The sequence below is a fragment of the Poecilia reticulata genome, linkage group LG1 (genome assembly GCF_000633615.1).
Source record: "Poecilia reticulata strain Guanapo linkage group LG1, Guppy_female_1.0+MT, whole genome shotgun sequence".
NCBI classification, from domain to species: domain Eukaryota; kingdom Metazoa; phylum Chordata; class Actinopteri; order Cyprinodontiformes; family Poeciliidae; genus Poecilia; species Poecilia reticulata.
This window is the reverse complement of record NC_024331.1, coordinates 6073096-6098113: the sequence shown is the minus strand read 5'-3', so window position 1 is coordinate 6098113 and position 25018 is coordinate 6073096. Positions and strand designations below refer to the sequence as shown.

The window sequence follows — 25018 nt, the reverse complement described above, 5'->3', positions numbered from 1 at the left end:
TTTACATGGCGTCAATTCACAACATGTCATCTGGAGGTACTTTACAAAACAAAGAAGAAGAAAAGATTGAATTGGATTTGAGCATATCTGTGTGATTCTCTCCATCCATCTTCCCATCAACTCTTATTAGTTTTCATGTCTCTAGGAAAACGCAGCATAATCCTGCCACCGCCATGTTTCACCTCGGAGGCGTTTTGGAGAAACAAAAGTGTCATTTTGGTACCAGAGTAACATATTTTGAAAACTATTTATAATTTTCCTCCCACTACAATTATGCACAACATTGTGTTGGTTTATCAAACTAGATTTCTTCAAAAAAAAAAAAAAAAAACATTGTTGTGACACAATGCGGAAAACGTAGGTATGTCACTTAAAAGTAGGGAAACTTTTGCAAGACACAAAATAATTTATTAGAGGTTGAGGAACTACTGAATAAGTGGAAAAGCAACTGTAAAATATAGGGCATTTTCTTTTCTTTTTAAAAAAATACTGCCTGTTACCTTTTATTTCTGAGAAGTTTCAATCCAGATTTAGACACTGATCGTTGCCAAGACAAAATGGCTCAAGCTGTCATGTCATGGTCTAACTTCTGATTGTTGTAATCATGCAAAACAGTATAAATATAACCCGAGATAGATTAGTTTATTCAAAAAAAAAAAAAATTTTCAGTCAACAGTAGGTGTTTCCATTACAAATGTGTGAGAAAATTTTTGCCAATATTTCTCTAATGTCTTTGCAACTGTGGTGTTTCCATTAAATAAGGAATCCAAATAAAAACACATGAATGAGTTTGTTCATGTGATAAGCCATTTAAAAAAATGCAACATTATCTTCCGTTTACTTCATGTCTTCTTTTTTTGGTGTGGTTTGCGCCAGTAGGAACATCCAGTTGTTGATCATGTGACTCATGTGATTCCATCGCAGATTAGCAAAATAAACCAACTTTGACATGGCGAAAAAAAGAAAAGGTACGTCATTGCAGCAGCAACATTTTTTATCAAACAATATTGTCGTGTTTCCATTAAGCAAATTTATTTTCAAAGTGTCAGATTATATGGTCAGTGGGAACGCAGCTGGAGTTAGTTAGGGTTCTGTGCTTGGATCAATAAGTTTTTGCTTTTTACACATAACATCCTTACATTATGTTATCTAACAGATCTAATCTGATCCCAACGCCAAAACATTTGATCAAAAAGTGAGAGGTTTTTCCGAAATTGGCACATTTCAGTTAAGTGGATTTATTTTCAAAATGTCAGCTTATATGGCCAGTGAAAATGCAACCAGACACTATAATGGAGTTGAGCAGTGTTCTGTGCTTAGATCAACGATCAACACTGTTTGTTTTATACATCACATCCTTACATTATATTTACATTATATTACCAAACATAATAGTATACATGTGTATTTTTGTCCATGTGATCCTACAATCTATAATTTACTTTTATGTAGTTAGTAATGGCTTTTAGTAACCCCTCTAACTTGTGCCGCTGTGTGGGTCTGCGGCGTCACGTTACATAACAAAGTGGCCACCACTCCTTGATCTGCTCTCTCCATCCACATCACATTTCCCTTTTCACCGTCGGCATCCACGTCCTGGTGCTTGTGTGTCTCTCTGTGGCCCTTTCCTGCGCTCTCACCTCCAGTCAGTCGAGGCAGATGGTCGCCTTTCCTGAGTCTGCTCCGTGCTTTTATGTTCGTCTGTGTCTCTTTCCTGTCCTCGCCGCCGCAGCTGGTTGATGAAGACGGGGTCCTTTCCGAGTCGGGTTCTCCTGGAGGTTTCTTCCTGTTAGAAGGGAGTACTAGTTTTTTTGTTTTTTTTGTACTATTGCCTGTCAGCTTAAGCACATGAGTGATGGTTGACCAAACTGACACTGCTAATTTCCTTACCCGTTGCACGTCTTAAAAGCCCCCATATCGACCTTGGGTCTGTTGAATTACGCGGAGTCTCACGGGGTTAAATCGAGCAAGAGAATGAATAGAGGTGTGTTGGATTTATTTGGTTAAATACACAGAAGACGGGGAAAAAAACAGATAATGAGCAGAACAGGAACAGAAATGCATGAAAAGCAATGAGTCAACATGTGCTGTTTTTTTGTGGATAGCTTAATTGACAATAAAGATTATTATCGTCATTGTGCTTTGATATTCTGGTGAGAAATCTCTTTGTTTCCTCATTCGGGTCTTTTTTTATGCCCAATTTGAAGCGTTACTGAAAACCGTACACTTCAGTGCGGAGCGCTGCTGCCTGGTTGAGCTAAAACAGAACGAATGGGGCCATGATGTGCGTGTCGCCAAGGTCCAGGCGGCTAGCGTCACGCTGTTGACTCTGGTTCTGATGTTTTCTCGACTCTCTTTGTTGTGGTGTTGTGGTGTTGGATGTCCTGCCATTTAAGAGTTACATGCTGGAACACCGAGCTCCTTAGCTTAGTTCATGAACTTTTTGCATCTAAACAGGTTAAAAATACTGAAATGCTCACGATTTAAGTTTTCAATAAATATGCGTAAATATTTTTATGTCCTCATGTGGCTATGAGGTCCAGTCTGTGTTGTCATTAGGTGAAGTCATAGATTCCAATGATTGCATGTGGACTACCTTTTGTGGCAGTAGAAAATAAACTGTTTTATTCCTTTAGTAAGCATAAAAATTGGCTTCCTGTGTGGTCGTCCATTTACCTCTGAAGTCAGAGCTTTAATGTGGGAATGTCAATAAACTCAACTGTATATTAGTTCAAAGTTCAGAAGCCGGTGGGATTTGCTCTGAGCAACAACCAGGCTAATCACCATTAGCAAGACAAGCTAATAGTTATTGCCCTTGGTGTACTTTCAAACGCCGCAGCGACGCGTTTGATCAAATGAATTTTGCAGTTTGGAATATTTTAGTGAGAAACAACAGTTAGAAGTGCAAAGAAACAGTTTTTTGCCCATGTCTCTGTTTTCATTTGATAGAGGTGGCCATGTTTCATTTCGAAGGTTCTGGTTGTCAAGAATTCAATTTTCCCACTCAGAACACCAACATCTAGAGATGTGGGTGTCCTTTTGTTATTTGTCCAAAGAAAATCTCAGAAGTTTTTAACTTCCGAGTAAAAGCTAAATGGCAAAACTGCGTCCTCAAACTAATCAGACGGTGCCAGGACACAATGTTTTTGCTGCCGTTTTTATGGCATAACTTGACAACCTGAAATATCCAAAGACCTGTTGCCACACTGTTTCCAAATGTCTCTCAGGACGGTTGGAGTTAGAAAATGTGATGTTAACTGGCGTGAGGTGCTAGAAAAAGAATAATTTGACTAGTTTCAACACACCCGAAAACATGTCCATGTTTCTTTGGCACTAGCTTGTCTATTCCAACAAATAGTTTTGCATTAACATGTAATGTGTAGGTGTGCTAAATGTACCATTTTTCAAGTTCAGCTTGTTTCATTATCAAAATATATGATGATTTGGAGTTCCTGCTGATCGTTGTTTGAGTTTAGTTTGAATTTCGAGAACCTCTTCTCCCTTAATTTGACTCGGTTTGTGTTTTATAACTTCTCTCCTGGATGATTTGAATGTTTTAAGTTGCTGTACCTTCTTTAAAAATGCACAGAAGGTCAGTAAAACCGTTTTTAAGAGGAAAATAGGCCCCTTCTCGTAAGGCTACTCCCCCACTCCTCTGGCCCTGACAACCTCCGCCACTCCCTCGCTAAGGGGTGAAGACGCCAGTGTCAGTGCGAGACAATCTACAGGCTCTACTGGTGACTATTGCATACTCGGTCTGCAGAGTTGCATCATTTAGCTCTGCCGAGATGCAAGAGAGCCAGAGGGAGAGAGGGTGGGAGGGAAGAACTGAGACAAATAATGGGAAAAGTGTGAGGAGAGGAAAGGGTGGGAGTCCATGTCCTGCGTTTTCTGTTATAGGTTTTCACCTCCTCCTCTCTTGCTTGTTTTCCTTTGGCAGCCATGTTTTACGTCATGAGGGAAGGTCAGCATCCTGGACGTTGGCACTGACATCATGCTGAGAAACGGACCTGACATAATAGAAAACAGTCCATTTACGCCGTAGTTCTCGCCAACACCAGGACTTGGACGAGCCAAAATGTTAGTGGTTCTTGCACATTGCTGTTTGCCTTATCAAGACCTTGAGAGCGAAACACAGTGGAGAGAGATTTAAACTGTCAGCATGTATATCTGGGAATTACATCCAACCCAACTTAACAATATTTCAGCTCCAGGTTTGAAACCCGGTCGGGTTTGTTGGTTTATTAGCTGTTAGCATTGTTCAAACAAATCTGTATTCTCTCTTTCATCTACAGCTACTTTTTATATGCGTCGACAGGTAGCCATGTTGGATTTTCAGTTGATGGTGCTGGTGATAAAACCACAGACTGGAATTTCAGATTCTATCGACCTTTCTGGAAACTTCCGGTATAGATAGAATCTCTGGGAGCTTCAAATAGAGCTACTGAATCCCTATATTGAAGGGAACCAGTCCGGTGGTCCGGCCACCTGCTTCTCAAAAGGAAGTTTTCCAAGCTGGCCCCTCAATTATAATAACCTGGGGAAGACCCTTTCCCTAAACTGGAAATGGTTTGTGAAAAATCTTGGAGAAATAGAAAACAATCGATGATTTGGTGGATAATTCAACTGCAACCTTCCACCAATTAAAAACTGACCATCAGAGGCAATAGTTCTTAACAAGACAAATGGTAGACTGCTTCCTCCAAGTCATTGTTGAGTGTTTGAGTCAAATGGAGATGTTCAGGTATCTTATTGTCTTGTTACAGAGTGTTGGTAGCACAGAGCCAGAGATCAACTGAAGGATCAGGGCTTCAAATGCCTCACTGAGAGACACAGGTGAGTTTTTACCAGCCCAAGTTGTGAGATATGGATTATGGCAGAATGATCTTGGATACAAGTGGCTGAACCGAGCTTCCTCTGTATGATGGCCGGGGATGAGATTAGAGAAGAACTCAACTTCAAAGAGAGTCAGCTAAGGTAGTTTGGGTATTTGATTGGAATGCGTCCCGGACGTTGACCACCGTAGGTTTTCCATGTGAAATCAACTAAGAAGAAGACTCATGGATGGGGCCTGGACCTTTCTCGAGAGACTATATGCTGTTTCTGAACAGGGAACATCTTGGAATACCCCAGAATGAGTGATTGGAAAGTGTCAAATAGGGAGGCGATGGATGGATGGATGGATGGATGGATGGATGGATGGATGGATGGATGGATGGATGGATGGATGGATGGATGGATGGATGGATGGATGGATGGATNGATGGATGGATGGATGGATGGATGGATGGATGGATGGATGGATGGATGGATGGATGGATGGATGGATGGATGGATGGATGGATGGATGGATGGATGGAATCTTAACACAGCAAACTGGAAAAAAAAATCCAAGTCCTGTAGCCATTCAGTTTTAAAATGACTGGACTGCCTGGACTTGACATGATGGTACTTGTTCCATAAAAAAACAAAAACCCTCCGGTCTCACTCATTCAGAAATTATATTCACTGGGTTGAAATATCTCACGCAAGAAATAACACACCACTTTTCTAGTCTGTCTGCTCGCTTCCAAAAGTCATGCCTTGCTTGAATTATGTTTTCACTCTATTTCTCCTCACTCTGTGGTTTGAGCAGACTGCCCCCCCCCCTTCACGACTTCCATCGTGATTCTGCCCATTAACACTCATTTAGTCCTTTTGTTTTTGCCCAGTACTCTTCAAGCAGGTATCCAATTTCAAAGTCTCGTGCGGACACTTCAGACCTTCATAAATGCCCTCTTTCTTCTTGCCTCTTTATGCCTTCAGATCACAGAAACACAGCCCCCACGCCTCCCTCCGTGATCCTTGCAGTTGCAGGGACATTCTGAAATTCCTTAAAAGGACTTGCACTGGAAAGATCAAAGAACATTACTTCTAAAAATCGAACATTGAACTTCTTTTTTTTTTTGAACGGCTTGACGAGCTGTTGTTGATCCCAATCCCCCTCAACCCTTCTGTGCTTGGCAGATCAAGAAATCTTGGCTGTTTTCGTCCCGCGCTTTTATAGAGTTCTAACAGAATATATTAAGTTTCATAACACTTATAAAACATTACATGTGGCGCTATGTACATAAAGCAATAGGCAAAGCTGCAAGCACACACACGATCCAAGAAACTGGAAAGGAATGAAAGAAGGGAGTTAAAAATGCACTGGAGAATAAAGTATGTGAGAGAGACGAAGAGAGGGCAGGAGGGGGAAGAGAGACGAAGGAGGAGCGGGGAACAGGAGAGGTATGCTCTGCTGGTGAATTGGGAGAGGAAAACCACAGGAAGGAGTTAGAGGGAGGGAAGACAAGAGAGGAGGGAGTAGAAAAAAATTACAGGGAGGGAGAGGCCAGACCAGGGCGACCGTAGAAGCAAATGTTTCCTGTGAGAGGAGGAAAGCCTGATGAGTGTGTACGTCGTACCTGAGCTCAAGTCGGACTCCATTAAGTGTGACATGTCATGGATGTTATAACTGTGTAGGAGTTCATGAGAAAAAAAAGCTCATGTGCTTTGCGGTGTCACAGCCAACCCTTGCGCAAGTTCCTGGAGACCTGTGCACCTAAACGTTTGCAGCCCTTAGAGTTTGAGAGTGCACATTTGCAGGACCAAATGCAGTATTCTTAAATGCAAGTCTTCTTGTAGTCACAGTCTGTGCTCTGCTAAGGATGGAAGTTGTGAGACATGTCGCAGGTCTTTGAGGGGGAAAGCTGCTGGAGGTTGGAGGTTTGGGCATTGCTGAGAGTCTTTCCGGCATAGCGTGACTCTGGTAGGCGTGCGTGTCTGGACGCATGTGGCAAAGGACCGACGGCGTATGTGCGTGCCCTGCACCCTGCGTCCCAAGTAGCAGTCCGTATGCGAGTGTGTGCATGAGAAAAGTCAGCGAGGTTGCAGCGGAACGAGAAACCAGTGTGGTGAAGAAGTTGGCAAAGAGAGCCGGGACCCTAAACACTGACTTCATTGTGGTTTAGCCTCTGCCTTATATTCTGCCGGGGGATTGTGTCAGTGATTGCGGAAGAATTTGTGGTGACAGCGAGTTTCTGGGAGCCTGAGGGAGGAGGCGCGCATGTGACTGGAAGGTTGCTGGTTCGAATCCAGCCAGTAAAAAAAAAAAAAAAAAGTAAATCAAGAAACGTCGTCGCTGCCAGCTGTCATTAGCGAGCCGTGCAGCGGGACACCCTGTTGAGGTTTAGCAGCTGTGTCGCACAAAAAAAAAAAGAAAACCTGCGTTCAAACCCGTGTCTGGCGCCATTTAAGAGACTGAAAAAGTTGTGTCCAGAAAAAACAGATGCCTGCTGAAAGTTTTCCACTTGGGGTGCAGGGTTTCAAGTTAAAAAAAAAAAAAGTTTCCAAGACAGATTTGCTGGCAAATTTTGAAGAAAAAGCAAACCAATAACATCTCAAATTCTGACTTTGTTTCTTTGCGTTTTAGAAAGGCTGGATTGTCGCTCCTCTGCTTTGCCTCGTTGGTCTTTCTGTGACGTTCCAGGATGGAATTTGGAATAAACATCTGAGTGTAATCTAAAGTTGGCATGGCGGACTGGGCTGCATTAGTCAACAATGTGAGCAATGGTGGACTAATGAGTTTCTCTCTCTCTCTCTTTAGAGCTGCGTTTTGTTGTAATTTTCCTCTTTATCTAAGAGAAAATATGCGAGCTGATGGGGGGTTTAAACGCAGGTCAACTTCCAGTTTTTGCAGAATCACAAATTCGGTTTTATTCTTAAACGATACCGCCGTCGTAACATTTAGTCCTGAAAACGTAATCCGCTCTGGAATAGGTTTAGTTCAGAGGAGGAAAATGTCGAAATATGAGTGCCACCTTAAACATTTCCCCCCATAAAAAGTAACGGCCGAGAATCTTTAATCTCCCCCGGGCTGTTTCTTGTGTTTGTACCAACTTGAGTGCTCAGTCTTACCTCTCGCAAGAGTGTTGCAAATTGTGTGTGAGGGAGGGAAAAATGCTGCCCTCGATGAGATAAAAACCTGGGAGAGAGATTCCTCTAGCAGTGTCCACTCTCTATGATTACTTTTAACCCTAATAAGATTGTTTTTTTTTATTTGAAGAATTTATAAATCCCGCATTCAACTCACCTTTGTGGCATGGGAGATTACCTGGAAACTCTGACGGTGAATGAATTCCAGTGTTCTGCATCTGGAGGTTCAGATTATGTTTTTATTGAGATTTCATCCTGAAGGAAAATTAAATTTAATCCAAATTCTGGGGGAAGTTGCCAACATTAAAATATGTTGTATTTTTGTTGTTTTTTTTAGGTGTAGATTGAATTTACCCCATATCTCTCAAACTCCCAAAATGAGCAAAAATCCCCTTTCCCGGGATATTTTGTGACTTTGAGTTTTATCACATCCATCCATTTTCCATTTTTTCTGGCTAGTGCCGATTGGTCGAGAGACGGACTGCATCCATGTTCCATGTGTTTTCAATCCTCTATACATTTAAAAAAAAAAATCAGTCTGCACAACTACAAAACGTAAAGGCAAAACTCTTATTCCTCTCTCCAATATAATCTCAGGGAAACTGGGTCTGGAAAAGTCTGGAATTTCTCCATGAAAGCTGTGTGGGAACCCTGCATAAATGACGAGAGGCAGCTCAGAGAGCAGTTCCTCTGCGGGTTTGGGACGGAAGCAAATTTAAGACCCAATAAATATAAAAGGTGGTGAATATTAGGTCCCAAACAGGCCAATGTCCTTGGCCATGTTCTTAACACTGCTACTGCAATAACAATATATTGTCAATATGCTGTTCAGCCAAAGCAATCACTGTCGGAACTGTTCTGGTCACAATATGACTTTACGACAACCAGAAGTGTTCAATAAAACCGTTTAACTAATTCAACTTGATGACTTAAGGGATAAATTACCAGAGTTAAAAGCATAAAAGTTTTAAAGGGGCAGTGTGTTATGCATTCTTTCATGCATGTTTGAGAAATCCGTTAATCTCCCGTAGCAACCATTCAACCGTGCAAAACGCCTGGTTGGACCGAGAGTCGCCTTCGACAACGAAGCTCCAGTTTCCAAGCTGAGCTTCTGCCTCACAGAGCCGCTGCTCCCCCACATCTTCCCCACTCAGCTCCTTCAGACTAACCAGCAGCAATTAGTAAACACTTGGTGGAACTGCTGAGCTCATTATATGAGCTACTTCCACTGAACCGCTGTTAAAGGGTTAATAGAAGAGCGATGTTATGATGACTTTACAACAACCAGAAACCCCTGAAGGTGGAGTTTCAGAAAGAGGAGGAGTTTTTAAAGAAGCAGAAGCCCAATTTTTTTTAACTGAACATAGTTACTTGATTGTGCTATAAAATGCCTCTATATTAATGACAAATACACAATACTGCCCCTTTAATGGAGCCTCCCCATTTTAAACAGACAAAAGATTAATTTTTGCACTTTTCGTGCAGCTAGATTGTTTTTTTTCCCCGTAAAACCAAAAGCAAGATATTTTGGGAAATAACTTCCCCTTGTTGATCCTTTGAAAGTAAAATGCACACCAAGTCCTGCTCAGTCTTACATGAAGTAAAATGTGCATCTTCTCCTGCATGCATGCGACTGATGGCCGCTAACAGGATTAACGGGAACTGTCACCACAATGTAAAATTGCAAAGATAAACCCATCAGTGCTGTCAGCTTTTCCAGCAGCAGCTAACAATTTTTACTCTCCTGCAAGATTTTTCCACCTTACTACAGCTTCTTCCCGTTTTTGGCTTCTCCCCGCGACGCTTTCGCTTTGAAGCCGATATCCGAATCTTGAGTCACTCTGTTCGACAGGAGCGCAGCGGTGAGTCATGGACCGAGAGATCTTTTTGACTCATGCCTCAGTCGCAGGGTTCAACCTTAACAAATGAAAACACTACTGCGAAGTCTTGTCAAGCCACTTAAGGGCCGACCACAGAAATGCAGAGGAACAGTTTCATATCACGATAACTATCATGAGGTTTTCCCTCAGAAACTGGACAACAACTGACCTTAGAGACAGATGTGGTTTTCTGTGATGCATCACTAGAGGAACTCAGATCTTTCTCAGACATGGATTGTTAGGTTAGAGTAATGAGCTATGTGGCATTAACAAAGAGCAAAGGTTCTTTATTTGTTACTTGTTTTGTTCCTCGTTTGTAGTCATTTACACTGTAGCTTTATTACCTTTGGATTAATTGTATAATTCATGTGCATGTACTTTTTTTTTGCATGCATATGCTTCCCAGATTCTTCTTCCAGGAGAGTTAGACATTTAGAAGCTGCAAACTGTGCAGTTTACTTTTGTGGTTCTAATGAACACAAAATTGTCTTAGTCAGTATTTTGAGTTTACAAGTAATTATAAAGAATTCATTTATTTATTTATTATTTTTACTTAAAAAAAAAACTATTTTATTTTTTTTAACCTAGTCTGGTGAAGCACAAACGGGATCGGGGGGTGCTCATGCCGCCCTGGGTGGTTGCCCATGTCGCCCATATCTGTCAGGAATGATGATGTTTGGTGTTGACAGGAACCACGATGCCTTCTCCGTCTTGTCATAATTAAACCTTTACTCTTCATTACAGTTCAAGATATTTTAGGTCAGACTCACCGGTACACAAACATACAAAACTCACACTGAGCGTAGAGGATACTCAGACCAGGAAACCCAGACCAGACTGCCGCACACACCTGCGGTGCATCAACCATAAATAGCCAACAAAACAGGTGAATCAAATTACTCATTAGTGGACAAAGGAAAACCGGCAGTACTCAAAACTAGACACTTGAAACCTAGAAATCAACCCAAACTAAACGGAGAACACAGAAAAACCCACACAAAAAACCCCAACATATGACAATATTAGAACTGTACATTCTTCACAGTAAAGAAACTAAATACTTTGTTGTATATCAAGAAAGTATATTCACTTTAAACACTATGCTAAATAAATAATTTGTTCTCTAAACATCCCTGTTTGGATGTGACTGTCCCTTTTAGCACAAATCTCACACAACTAACCCTGTGATTGGCCAACATCCCCGAGTGTGAGAATGAAGTTGTTTTGATAGCTGCTCACCAGACATGTGGCTTGACCTATGAATCAGATTTTCCTCATCCTGTTAAATGAGAGACTGACCTCGGATAAAAGTTAACACTCACACTTAAACCTTCAGATCTGGAAGGGGAAGGAGAAAATCTATGGGGTGTCTACACTTACACAATTAAACTCCCTTTACTTGGAAAGAAAAATGTTTTTGGAAACCGTGTAAGTTAATCTGTCTGTTTTAGGGTTTCGCTGTCGGGCTGAGGGAGGAAGCTTTAGCATCTGGTTGAATCTAACGGACTTGGGTGTTGTGTGGCCAGAATGTCAGAAGCAAAATCTCTGTCATCGGAGGAATGTATGTAGGATGTGGACACTGTGCTTCTTCTTTGGTTCAAGAAAGTTTTGGAAGACCGTTTGACAGCTTAAGAAGGGAAACCTGGGACAATGTCAGGCTGGAGACATGCAGGACACTGCTGATTGGTTGAAGGAGTGCTTTGAAGATCTCCCAAATATAGCCACCATAGAGGAATGCTGAAAGACTAAATAAACTCCCTGATGGCAGGACCTTAGTTTTGGTTGATACACCTTTTAAATGTCATGTAGAGGATTCCTGTGGCACCAGCCTGTAGGAAAGGGGATAGGAGATTGTGTTCCAATAACAAGTGGGTCCCACTTGTAAGGCTCCCTGGGAAATGAGGCTGTGATAATAAATAAATAGGTTTGATTGAGGTGTGTTGGGCCAGGAATGTGTCTAAAGGTCGTGGTACCCCATCCCACAAGGACTCTCTTTAGAGACGAGGCTCTGACCAACTGCTGAACCTTGAATTCAAGAGACGGAGAGCGGTTTTCATCCCTGCCTCGTTTGTAGTCAACGAGGCAGTAGACAAGATAATTATCTCTTGCAAAGCTGCCGACGGCGTCACAGGAACTCGGCTCTCCGGTATTTTGTGGTTCTGGAGAAGGCCTTCGACCCTGTCTCCCCGAGGTGTTTTGTGGGGAGGTTGTGGTAGTACGGGGCATAAGGGGAATGTCTTTAAGGACTATCAGGTCCTTGTGTAAGCAAGATAAATTCTGTGGCTGCATTTGTGACATAAACTTGAGCTTATGCCCAAATCCTGTTTGTGGTGTTTATGGACAGGATCTCAACACTTGCCGTGGAAAGGAGGGTATCTGGTAACCTCAAGGTTTAAAATGAGCCATTTGCAGATGATGTAGTTCTGTTGGGATCTTTAAGTCACGACCTTCAGGGTGCCCTGAGGTGGTTTGAGCAGAACGTGAGGAAGGATGAGAGGCAGCAGTCAGTAAGATCCCAAGATTTTCTGGCCGCCGCTAATAAAAACACGTCACTTTAGTTGTGGTCGAAAAAGGAGGACTGCTCCTTTCTGCTGGGAAGTTAGTCTCAACCTCATTTAGTAGGCCATGTACTGTAGTGTCTTGTTCAAGGGGTGTAGGATGGTGTCGGCTCTCTACCAAAGGGTTCCCTCCTTTGACGATGGACAGATGGAGTGAGGGTTTGCTCCGTTCTGCCTATTTTCTGTCCCTAGTCTATGTTCAAGAGATATGGTTTGTGACTAAAAGAACAAGATCCCAGATACAACCAGGTTTCCTACCATCATCCTCCAACCACTTCTTATCATCTTCAATATCCAGCTGTTCATCATGTGACTCGTCTGATAAGAAAAAGTGTTTCCAGTGCAGTTCTGCAAAATAAACCAATTTTGATACGTCTTAGTGCCAAAAGCTTTTTAAAATTGCCGTTTTTCCATTAGTCAAATTTATTTTTGAAATGTCAAATCGGACACTTACATGGTCAATGGAAATGCAGCTGCTGCTGCACATTATGAGATCTGAAATCCACTGTTGCAGACAGAAAAGTGGTTTAAAAATGTTCTTCGAGTGGAAGACTAACCAGTTGACACACATGTGACACAGATGTGGAGAAAAACAAGCCCTCAACCGTTAAAATATCAAAACAAGATCCACACACCGCCATGTTGTTTATGCCTCAGCTGAAAGAATGTCAAAGTATTTCTCGCTGAGGATTTAATTGTCTTTGTTTTGTGTTGAATGCCTGTTTTTCCCGTCTCAGGGCACCAGTCTTCAGCAGCCATGCTTTCTCTGGACGAGCCGCTGGACCTGAAGCTACCCTCTGGACGAACAGGTGGTCCTGTGAAGTTTGGAAAGAGGTCCTGTCCCTCATCGATCTGTGCTCCTCTCCACGCCTCACGGCCACACCTGCAGTGCACCGCCTTCCCATCGCCGCCCTCCTCACCAGGTAACCAACCCGGATGACTGAAACTCTACCAGCTCAGTTAATAGAAAGATTGGGTCAAGTCAGGCGCCCACGTGGCATTGATGATGCCTGGTGTCACAGTGAGTCTTTAACAAAACCGATTCCCTGTTCTCACTTCTCCGGTAACCTAATATTGTAAATCCAATAGAAGTTTGCTCCTCACACAGAGGTGGATTGTCAGCAGATTTGGAAGCGTCGGCTCTAACGAGCTGAGCGTGACACTGACATGAAGTGGCCCAAAGAAAGCTGCAGCTGATGCAGACAGAATCATACGTTTGTCTCCAAACCAGGCTTCCCACTAAGCACCGAGGCACGTCCAGACCACACCTGGGGCAGAGGTGGAAACCGAATCAGAGAATGATTTTTGTTAAGTCGGAAAGAAATGTCGTTTTCAAGCTAATTAGGAAGAAGTGGAAAAACTTTGTCAAATTGCAGCTGTGACACGTGAACACAATGTAAGGCTAAAAAAATGATTTGTGAAGATATTTTTATAAGTATTTTATGTGGAATTAATCCTTGTTAAATGAGGATGTAGGGTTTTATTTTGGGTTAATGTTAATATTATTACTGGGGCAAACATATAGCTAATATCTATCTTTATTATTACCAATAGGACTGTAAAATAACTTAAATAACTGATATTCAAGTATGGCAGATAATGTACTATATTTATATAATTATACTATATGTACTATAATTAATAGTCTTTTGACTATTCTATCAAAAACATTTAGCAAGAGATACTTTGCTTTTTCACTTTTTTCTTTAAATTATACTATAATTAAACGATTAATTTGTTTACTTTTGGGAACAAAAAATGCCGCAGGTCTATGCAGCTCCACGTTGCGGTCAGGTGCTTCTTGTTTGCTTAAGTAAGTCCCCACATGTGCATACAAGCTGTTTGTGCTCCAGTCAAAAACAGATGGAACCATAAATAGTTTAAAAAAAAAAGAAGGGCCACACAATCAGTTCTATAGTTCAGGAAAAAGAAACTCCTTCCGATCATCAAAAGAAATATGTGGTGAATTGTGAATTAAGGAACTGTTATGAAAGTAATTATTTCCCATAGGTGGCGTTATCGCAACAATACAAAAAAAAAAGAATATATATGTATATGAATTCCAACATGTCTACTATCTGAAGATGGATCAAAACTCTGAGCTTATGAGAATCTAAGTGACTCAAAGCAACTTCAGAGACCAACCTCTGACTTGTTAACATTTAAGTATTAACCCTACTGACAAGCTCTAAATCACTTTGGATATTAATGCCAACTAAAGCCTGTTGATGCATATTCTACACAAACCAAGGATCGTACTAAAAACATTTTCCTGATATCTGGTGATTGAAGTTATGCTAAATTATGACTTGTTTTGCAAATGATTATAGTAAATAGTGGTGGTTTGTGAAATAGCGACCCATTAATGTTATTGAAAAGTTCATGTATTTCAGTAACTAAATTCACTAAGTGAAACACATCATATAGATTACGCACAGACTGATATCTTCAAGCTTTTATTTCTGTTAATTATAAGAACTTTCTGGCTGCAGCTAATAAAAACATGTCACTTTAGATAAGAATTTTATATCAAACCAATAAAAAATACAATCAATTTAATATGGAAATTTGAGCTTAAACAAAAGTGTGTTTAATACCTGCTTGAAGGTTATTTTCAAAAGGTGCTTTCAGTTTGTTTAAATGAGCCTCATTTAAACGCATATTTTTAATTTACCGAATGACAGGTTAGCCAGGTGGGACGTTGCCCAGGGCAGCATCAGAAATGGGGGTTACACAAACTCCAGATAAAATTATAGAAATTATCTGTCAGTTTAATCATGAAGAAATCTTCTATTACTTTTATGTACGTGGAATCTATGGAGATATGGCGCCACCAAGTGTTGAATATGCATATGTGTTCCATATTTTGTGCATTTTATTATTCACCAGAATATCAGAAGATTTTACTCATTTTTCTATTTATTCACTGGAACTAACTGCTAAATTCAAATGAACAATCTCCACTTAATTTAGTATTAGATCAACTAACAAAACACATATTGTTTTTATGTAACTGGAATTGAACAATAAATAGTTAAAGACTTTTAAGACTTGTAATACTGAATACTAAATAAAACATAAAGATTACAAGCATTTATTTTTGGTGTGTAAAATTGTTTAAAAATATTCTTCGTCATCATTCAGCTTGGCTCGATGGGATATTGATTGTCTGGAATTATTGATACATTTAAAGTCAAACTAAAGTGCTGCTGCATGAATAAATCTGCTAACACAGTTACAGGTTGGGGAAAAAAATCTGAAAAGCTTAAAGAAATTTGTCCTAATTAGTCTGACTGGTCAAAGTCAGCTGAGGTGAGAACGAAAAGAGACAAAAAAAACAAAAACAGAATTTAAAGCTTAACCACTTAAAAGTTAAAGGTCAATTAAAGCACCTGCCGGAACCACTTAGTGTAAATGTGATTATAAAGGCCCATGCAAACCGCTTTATAGTCTGACATAAAACAGACTAAAGTTTAACCTCTAAACTTTCCAATCCAGATTCCCAATCTTCTCAGGAGCGCCTTGGCTGCTGCTTCACCCCTCCAGCCATGGACCTCAGCATGTCCCCGTCTTCTCAGCGGGCCCTCTCCCTGTCTCCGTCTCCGTCCTCCCCTTCGTCCCCCTGCCCTCCCTCGCCTCTGGAGTCCCCTCACAGTAGCAGCAGCAGCAGCAGCAGCCCGCAGCCTCACCTCTTCTCTCGGGTAAGAGCCGCTGGTTGCACAGTGACACACAGCGACATGCACACAGTCACATCAGATGGCAACGGCAGCACTGAGTGTGTATTTAGCTTGAAACCATTTTGACTGTTGACTTTAAAGCTGCAGTATGTAACTTTAAAAAAAAAAAAAAACGTATATTTTTACGTGTGTTGAAACTGTCACTATATGTTGTGACAGTTGGCAGGAGACAGGTAACCTGTGAAAAAAAAAAAAACAGAGTGTTTGACTTCTCTCAGTGCTAACTAGAAACAACCAATCAGAGCCAGGAGGCGGGTCTTATTGCTGTCAATCACAATCTGGTGTGGCGTTGCTCACCCCCATCCCAGCTCCCCTGTCTGTCTCTACTAGCTGGCGGAGCATGTTGTGAATGCTACGCTAGGTAGCAGGACCACTGATGGTTTTCCTGGAACGGTGAGTTGTTTCTAGGCCATTAGCACATTTAGTAGCGCATACATGAGTTTGATTGACAGCGCCAAGGCCCTCCTCCAGGCTCTGATTGGTTGTTTTTAATTTGCGACAAATCGGAAGCGGTGCGTTTCTTCAAAAGGCAACAGTAGCTCAGGGCGAAGGTGGAGGACATCATCACAGGTTATCTGTCTCAAACTGGTGTCAGTTTTAGCAAATATGTAAAAAACATGTTTTTTATATAAAAGTTGAAGACTGAATTTTGTTAATTGAGGCTTTGAATGACTGCTAACTCTTTTTAAGAGATTTATTTTGAACTTTTTTTCTTCTTTTTTTACCGTCATCTTAAAAGAAACAAACATACACTTAATTAAAATTCACATTTTCAAGGTGAATACGTCTTTTGTTTGATAAATTATGAACTGGTAGATTCTGCATTTAGCTATTTTTTCTTTCTTTTTTTTTTTTTAAACACCTGTAGGCAGATGTAAAAACTAATCTTACTGTGGCTCCGATGGACAAAACCTAAAGAAAAAGCTGATTTCTTATTTCAAAAACTAATCTCTTGGATTTGAGTGTCAGGAAAATTTTACGTCCGGTGCTTCAGCTGCTTTCTGCACAGCTGCACAAAAACAAAGAAGGTCAAGTCAGATAAAACACACTTATATTAGGCAATAAAATCCAGAGTTTTTAGATAAAAGAATATTATGTGTGGCTTAAAACCCAGTTTTGCCAGCTGTGTAGACGAAAACAGGCCACTTGTTGCCTAGTTACGACACATCAGGTCTAACAGTAGGGGGCAGTAGATGCCACAAAAAGAAACTGTCTTTTGATTATAAAAATAAAGTTGTTCCATATCAGCAATAGATTTTCTAGTTTTTCCTTATGTTTTTGTTGTTCAGTTGTAACATTTTAGATTTAAAAAAAAGAAGAAGATGAAAAATGTTACTACTGATTTCAACCAATCCCTAACAGTGCCTGGAAGTATTAAGAGATTTTTAAAGCATCTTAAAAGTACAAAAGAACAGGTCAAAGTTAGGAACTATTCCTCCATTCATAGAATTACTAATTTTTAGTGTGATGTGAAGGCAGTTTGTGTGAACTCTCAAACCTCTCTCCGTGTGATCGTCTCCTCTGGTAGGAAGCATCTTGGCATCACAGCGTTGACGGTGGAGCCTCCCAGCCCGGATTTCCATTCTATTTCCCCATGAGGAGCCTGCAGAGGGGCTACAGCTTTTCCTCCTCTGTGTTCATCGGCCAGCACAGAGAGAAAGCCGTTTCCCCCGAGCCCTCACAGGAAGGTCAGCTGGCCTGTCGGTGGAAGAAGGTAAAATTTCTGCTCAGTTTGACGCGCTGTGCAAGATCTGATCAAAATTATCTTTCAATATTTAAAGAAATAGTCGCTTCTGATACATTTGATGTTCAAGTGTGGAAAAAAACTGCAGCTGTAACTGGCCACTAGGTGGTGGTATAAGCAAATAATAATAACATTAAAATCAAATAGTCAAATAAATAGAAAAAGAAAAGACAGAGTACTAAGTACTAAATATTACCCTTAACAGAAACCAATACTGAACTGCAACTTATGCATAACATGTTGGAGAACTTTAAGAAAAGTTTTTTATTTGTAAAATCAGTTATATTTATCTGCTAAGTGTGGGACATTGTGCACTTTTACTTGCTTTGAAATAAAGTCTAAAGGAAATAGCCAGCAGACTTTTACAACACCTCCCACTGAAATTTAATTAGAAGAGTGTTTGAGTGTAGCAAAATAATATATTTTATAACAATGTCTAAACATTGACACAGGGTGAATGAACCTGTCATGTTCATTCAACCATGTGCACCACACAACTAAGCTTCCCAAGAGTTAGAAAGTTAAGCTATATTATATACCATTCCTGACAATAAAATACTGAATATCAAAAAATTAGGAATCAATGTAAATAGAAAGTCCTAGAAATGATTAAGCATGGATAATAATATATAAACGTCATTGTGTTTTGATTTAAAATGTGAATTATTGAGATTACACACACTGAGATAAAAGGCAGCGGATACGGTATAAATATAATTAAAGCCATTTCTGGTGTGAAATGGCTTTCACGCCATTTTTCTTCTTCTTTCCTGAAGAAAGAGGAAGAAAGCTTCCAGCCTGCATGAGTATAAAATTAGTTCAGACTACTCCTTATTTCAAGCATTAAAGGTTTAAAGAATACAATCTAAACATTTTGAGTAATTGGATAAAACCCTGAGTAAAATACTTAAATTAATAATAATAACTTATAATTTAACTAATAATTAATATTGGTTTAACCAGTGGTTGATGTTGGTTTGATTATAAGAATATTTGCACTTACTCTTATGCTTATGGAGGTACTTACAGATAAAACAAATAACTGTAACATGGTATCAAATAATTAGAATAATGGATTATTCTTGGTTTCTTTTCAGAAATGTCTGTAATAACTCACATTATGATTATAATAAGAGTAGCTAATAAGTAATGGTTATATATTATAAATGAATGCTAAATCAGAGAAACTAAACGGTTATAAATGTGATTTTGACATTGAACTTGAAATGGTGTAAAATGTTGTCTTGAAGAAGAGAGCTGATCTCCAGGTCATCCTGGGTAAGATGCAGTTTTAATGAAATGCAATCATTGGTTGAGAAAACATGACAAGAGGTGAACCAGAACCAGAACCCAAAATGGAGAAACAGCATTCAGTTTTTTATAGTCTTCTAAAAAACTGAATGCTGTACCTGGTGTTTTATTACACCATGTGTGTTGGTACATTGGGGACTAGGAAATGAAGTCTAATATAAAAGAATAACTAGACACAAGAAATAAACTAGAATCACTAGCTACGGACTGAAATAAAGTAAAACAGAAACAAGGCTGATCTAATCAAAATAACCTGATTTCTTCTGTATTCTGCAACAAATACAGAAGAAACAAACCAAAGACAACTCCAACAATCCCAGACATAACAGAAAAAAACTTCCAGAAAACTGCAAACATGCTGGAACACTGACTTCCTTGAAATCATTGACTGTAGTTTAGATTTTAGATTAGATAGTTGCCTTTGATTAGCAGTAAGTCTAACATTGACCAACATATTTGATCTATATTTGCTTTATGATTTTTACGATGGCAGATTATTGCTTGTTTAACAATTAGTAACTACATTTTATGTTCCTGTGGTGTAAAGCACTTTGAACTCCCTTGCTGCTGAAATGTGCTGAACAAATACGGCGGACTTGACTCAACCAATCAGTCATTCACTGACTTCTGTCCTCTCCATCTCTCTCCTCTCCAGTGTCACCTGCTTTTCGACTCTCTCCAGGAGTTGGTAGATCACATTAACGACTTCCACGTCAAGCCCGAGAAAGACTCTGGGTACTGCTGCCAGTGGGAGGGCTGCGCCCGCAACGGGCGAGGCTTCAACGCCAGGTACAGCACACACACACAGGGACAAAGGGTCAAGCTAGTCACACCTGATGTCCTGTTGGAAACAGGATATATTGGGTGTGGACTAATCTTCCACATGAATGACCTTTTAAAGAGAAGTTGTCCAGAAAGAACGTTTGAGAGTATTCGAATAAACAAACCTACGGTGTCCCACCAAAGGTCATGTCCCAGTTAAGAGCAATTCTTTAAGCCAAATCTTTTTGGGTGATGCACACACCTACAGCATCATGGCACACGTGTGACAATTGCAACTTTATGTTGTTTGCGCTGCAGGTACAAAATGCTGATTCACATCCGCACCCACACCAACGAGAAGCCGCACCACTGTCCCACCTGCAACAAGAGCTTTTCACGTCTGGAGAACCTGAAGATTCATACCCGCTCCCACACAGGTGAGCCACCCATCCACCCGGAAATCTAAACAAACTGAATACTGTCGCAAAAAGTTGAGCTCATCCCACTTCCCCGTGCTGGAGATTTTAGTTTAATAATAACAATGAATAAAGTTACCTTTAAAATTGAGTACACAGGTGACATTAAGACCCAACAGTAGTCAGACTGTAATAAAATTAATCTGGTTGTGTGTATTGTGATTGTGTCCTGCAAACTTTGCTTTAATTCTACTTTTTTCTATTTAATCATAAAAAAATCATAGTCAGGCAGAAAGAGAGTCGTGGAACAGGAAGAGCAGGTTTCCTGGAGAAAGAGGAAGAAAGCTTTCAGCCTGCATGGGTATAAAAATAGTTCAGACTACTCCTTACTTCAAGCATTAAAGGTTTAAAGAATACAATCTAAACATTTTGAGTAATTGGATAAAACCCAGAGTAAAATACTTAAATTATTAATAATAACTTATAATTTAACCAATAATTAATATTGGTTTAACCAGTGGTTGATGTTGGTTTGATTATAAGAATATTTGCACTTACTCTTATGCTTATGGAGGTACTTACAGATAAAACAAATAACTGTAACATGGTATCAAATAATTAGARTAATGGATTATTCTTGGTTTCTTTTCAGAAATGTCTGTAAGAACTCACATTATGATTATAATAAGAGTAACTAATAAGTAATGGTTATAATATTATGAATGAATGCTAAATCAGAGAAACTAAAAGGTTATAAATGTGATTTTGACATTGAACTTGAAATGGTGTAAAATGTAACTGTAGTTAAAGGTCACTGATGTTGTGTTGGAGGTAGATAGTATGTGAAAGGTCAGGGGGAAAGAGGATCTGATGGGAGAGCAGAGGTGACCAAGGCCTTATTGCTGAACTTTAACTTTCCAAAGAAAAGGTTGGGCAAGCAACAGACGTAGGTGGACTGTTGAGCAACTTGGGACATTAGCACAGACATCAGGACATAATGTCTCCAAGACGGTGATGGATATGGCATCATTTGTCCAAGCAGTCAGCCAATGAGAGGCACAGCAACAAAGCAAGCCAACGCAAACACGCCAAAAGGTGGATAAACCCTTTATAAAGTGGGTGCAAAAGAGGAATCTTTGGTTGGATCCTTCAGGCAGCTTCGAGCCAAGATCGRGATGGACAAAGAACTCTGCAGCTGAAGAAGAGCCGGGGCCACAGAGCCGAAGACTGTTCTGCACATGGGGACCAACCCGTTAGCCCCGCAACATGTGGCTTCAAATYGCACTTCTCTCATCAGCTGGTTCAGACCCCAAAGACAAAGACCAAGRCAAAGATGAAGATAAAGACAAAGATAAAGACRAAGGCAAAGAACAAAGGCAAAGAGGAAGAACTGGTGTGTTCCTTCCATGAGACCAGCTTGTCTGCATCTCAATGGACCAGGAAGATTGTGAGACGATCTTCATCATCAGGCCAGTTCTGGGGTTCAAGATGCCAAACTCTGTCCGTCTCTCTCAAAGTTTCCCTTTTTTAGTTCACAGTGTCAGCATTAGGGAAAGATAGGCTAGATTATTGATTTTACTTATTTGATTATTTCTGCTAYTGAATTAAGCTGTACTGACCCTTGCAAAATTGCCTTGCTAATAAAATAATTATCATTAAGAAAATCTAAAAGATGTTGTGGACATTCAATTAATGAGTCACCTTAAAGTTCTTTGATGGCTGTAAAATAGCTATGAAATTTGATTCTGGGAAGAAAAAGTGGAAAATGTTTTATAGATTGCTTTTAGCCAAAACAACACCCTTGGGACTTGCCCGAGTCACTAAAACCAACCTGGTTCAGTAACAAGTGCAAGTTGTAATAAAGAGAAAGAGCGACCGTTAACAGGTGTGCCCTGTGGAACTAGTTGGTTGCAGGTTTCTCAATCTGGCTAATTCACAGGGTGAAAAAGGGTGGGACATCTGGAGGGAGAGGTCGTCAGAAACCAGGCTAGTCTTTCTCAACGCCAGCTTAAACAGAGTTTACTTCAGTTCTGGACAGGGTAAAATCCCAGCAGATTTAGGAAACTCAATTCACCCATTAGATGGAGAGCTGGTAGCACATCTCCCTCCTCTGAGAAGGGGAAGTTGAGAGAGAGAGAAGGGGGGGTGGTTGCGCAACAACAATACGAAATGCGAAAGACTATTCAAATTAACATTATAGAGTACTGCAAAAGTGTTGACTTGCTTACCTTTATGCATACATGCACTGGAAAGATATTTCACCGTCCCTTAGCATTGACGGCAGCTTAAACTTCAATGGAAAGGATGTCTACAAGATTATGAAGAGTCTTCCTAGAAATGTTCTGCCATTCTCTCAGAAGTGCATTTGTGAGGTCAGACGCTGATGTTGGACTAAACATCAGCATTTAATTGGGTAACGTGCTTTACCCAATTGAGATCTGGTTGCAGGCCAGACAATATCTTACACTCTATATTATTCATGTCTTGTTGGATCTTTCTGTGTGAACTGGTGAGCATCAAGTTGGAACAAGAAGGATCTTCAACCTGCTCCCTTGTGCTGTATTCAGAGTGAACATGAATTGTCCACTTTGAAGTCAGACGCTTGATATGAAGCATCAAAATCATCTGAGCAAAGTGACATGCGTTCCATATGAGTTTTTGTTCTTCTCCCGGTCTTTTTGTGCAATAGTGGAACAACTAAGAGAGTGTATTGGTTTTATTTACTGGAAGAAAGAGAGACCCTAGACATGCATCCACAAAGCCTTTGATATTACATTGACATTACATTGCATTAAATTGTCATTGCAATACACTGTATCGTTCTTTCACAATGTTATTAACAATGTTAACCGTGGTATAGTTTCTTGGAACCTGTCGTTCGTTTTAATTCCTTAGAAGCAGGGAATTTCAGGAATTTGTTTAGGTAAATATATTAAGCAAATTAGGTCCTGTTGGCCAGCCATCCAGCTGCTGAGGTTTTATAATGGTGACTCTTTGTAATCTTGATCTGGACAGCTGCAGAATATTTATCTTCATCCTCCTACATAAACTTCTTTTGTTGAATTTTTTGTCTTCAATCTAGCCCCAGGGAGACAAAGAAGGGCAAAGGTACTGGGAGGGAAGAACCAAAGATCTTCCTGTTTTTTTGCAGGTCACTTGGACCTGCAAAACAACAGAAACACAAGCAAACAAAATTTATGACTAAAATCATAATTTTCTTCACTTCTGATGTTAGCCCTTCACTGTGGCGTCAGGGGGGTTTATTAGACTTGTAGAGTGCACTGCTATAGGTCATACTGTTAATGTATAGACTTACCTGAGCTGTGAATCTTTGCAGCTCCTCTAGAGTTAACATAGATCTGCTTCTCTTATTAAGGCTCCTCATAATTCAGTCTGTTAACTTTGTAAAATGTTCAAAGCGTTTCATATTGTTATAGAAGCAAACCCTATTTTAAGCTTCTCCACAACTGTCTGGTTAATTTCCTGTTCATCATGCTGTTCGTTTATTAATGTTCTCGAACAAATCTGAGATTTCCCCGCAGTGTTTTGTAAGCCTGGCGGGTCATCAGGCTTTACTAACAAAGTTTTGCAACCTTCAGGCAACCTTCTCACATCTATTTCTCTTCTTACTTCTAGGTGAGAAGCCCTACATTTGTCCGTATGAAGGCTGCAACAAACGCTACTCCAACTCCAGCGACCGCTTCAAGCACACGCGCACCCATTACGTGGACAAGCCTTACTGCTGCAAGATGGCGGGCTGTTTGAAACGCTACACGGATCCCAGCTCACTGCGGAAACACATCAAGGCCCACGGCCACTTTGTCGCCCAGGAGCCGGGTCCTTCTCCCAGGCTGCGGACTGGAATGGGGCTGGGGTTCTCCGGGCACCAAAACCCCGCCGAGCTGCCCTCCGTAGGTGGGGGGCACGTCATCCTTCCAGGAACAGCGGCAGCTCTTCTCGGTGGCCTTGGAACGTCCTTGCCCCTCTCCGCTCTCTGCCACTCCAGGGCCTTGGATCACCATGGAGCACCCATCTTCTCCATGAGTGGAGGCGGCCGCTGTGGGATCAGTCCACTCAGCCTTTCCGATTCTGCGCTGTTGCACCTCAGGCTCTCTGCTGCGTCTATGCTGGGGCTGGGAGCTCTGGGAGGTCTGGGTCAGGTGACAGGAAAGGAGCCAGAGGGGGACAATGAAAACAAGGGGAAAAAAGAGGGCGAGGCTCTCAACCTGTCTGTCGGAGAGGGACCCAGACCGGGGGATGCTTTCTCTTGGGTCATTGTTCCCTCAAACACTTTTTTCCTAAAGCCAACAGCTGTTAGTTAAGCTGTGAGAGCCACCGTGAACATTGCAGCTTTGGAGGAGCATCAGATTTTAATGGAACCAAATGATTGCACAGTTAGGAAATCTGTGAGTTTTGGATGAGCTTACTTGGTTACGGTACAGAGCAAACATTTCAGACATGCCTGGACAAGAATGTTTTCAAAAACAAAAGAGGGAGTTCCCTTTGAGTTTCCTTTGAAAGCAACATCAATTCCGAGAAGTACCCTTACACATGGTTCTTAAAGGGGCAGTATTATATGTTTTTCATGCAAATAATGCCATTTTATAACACAATCAAGTAACTGTGTTAACTTCAGTTGTTACAAAAAAGCTAT

The 25018-nt window shown here is 40.7% G+C and overlaps 1 protein-coding gene across 1 annotated transcript in view; it reads left to right on the top strand.

The window, feature by feature from the left end:
• LOC103475290 (zinc finger protein GLIS2-like) overlaps positions 1-24993 on the top strand; it is a 39374-nt gene extending 14381 nt beyond the window's left edge. Inside the window, exons 2-7 of the mRNA XM_008426841.2 lie at positions 13132-13317; positions 15893-16095; positions 17660-17845; positions 19842-19975; positions 20267-20385; positions 24001-24993. Coding sequence (XP_008425063.1) covers positions 13152-13317; positions 15893-16095; positions 17660-17845; positions 19842-19975; positions 20267-20385; positions 24001-24686 — 1494 coding nt within the window. The 5' untranslated portion in view covers positions 13132-13151 and the 3' untranslated portion in view covers positions 24687-24993. The remainder of the gene's footprint in view (positions 1-13131; positions 13318-15892; positions 16096-17659; positions 17846-19841; positions 19976-20266; positions 20386-24000) is intronic.
• Positions 24994-25018: the final 25 nt, after the last annotated feature.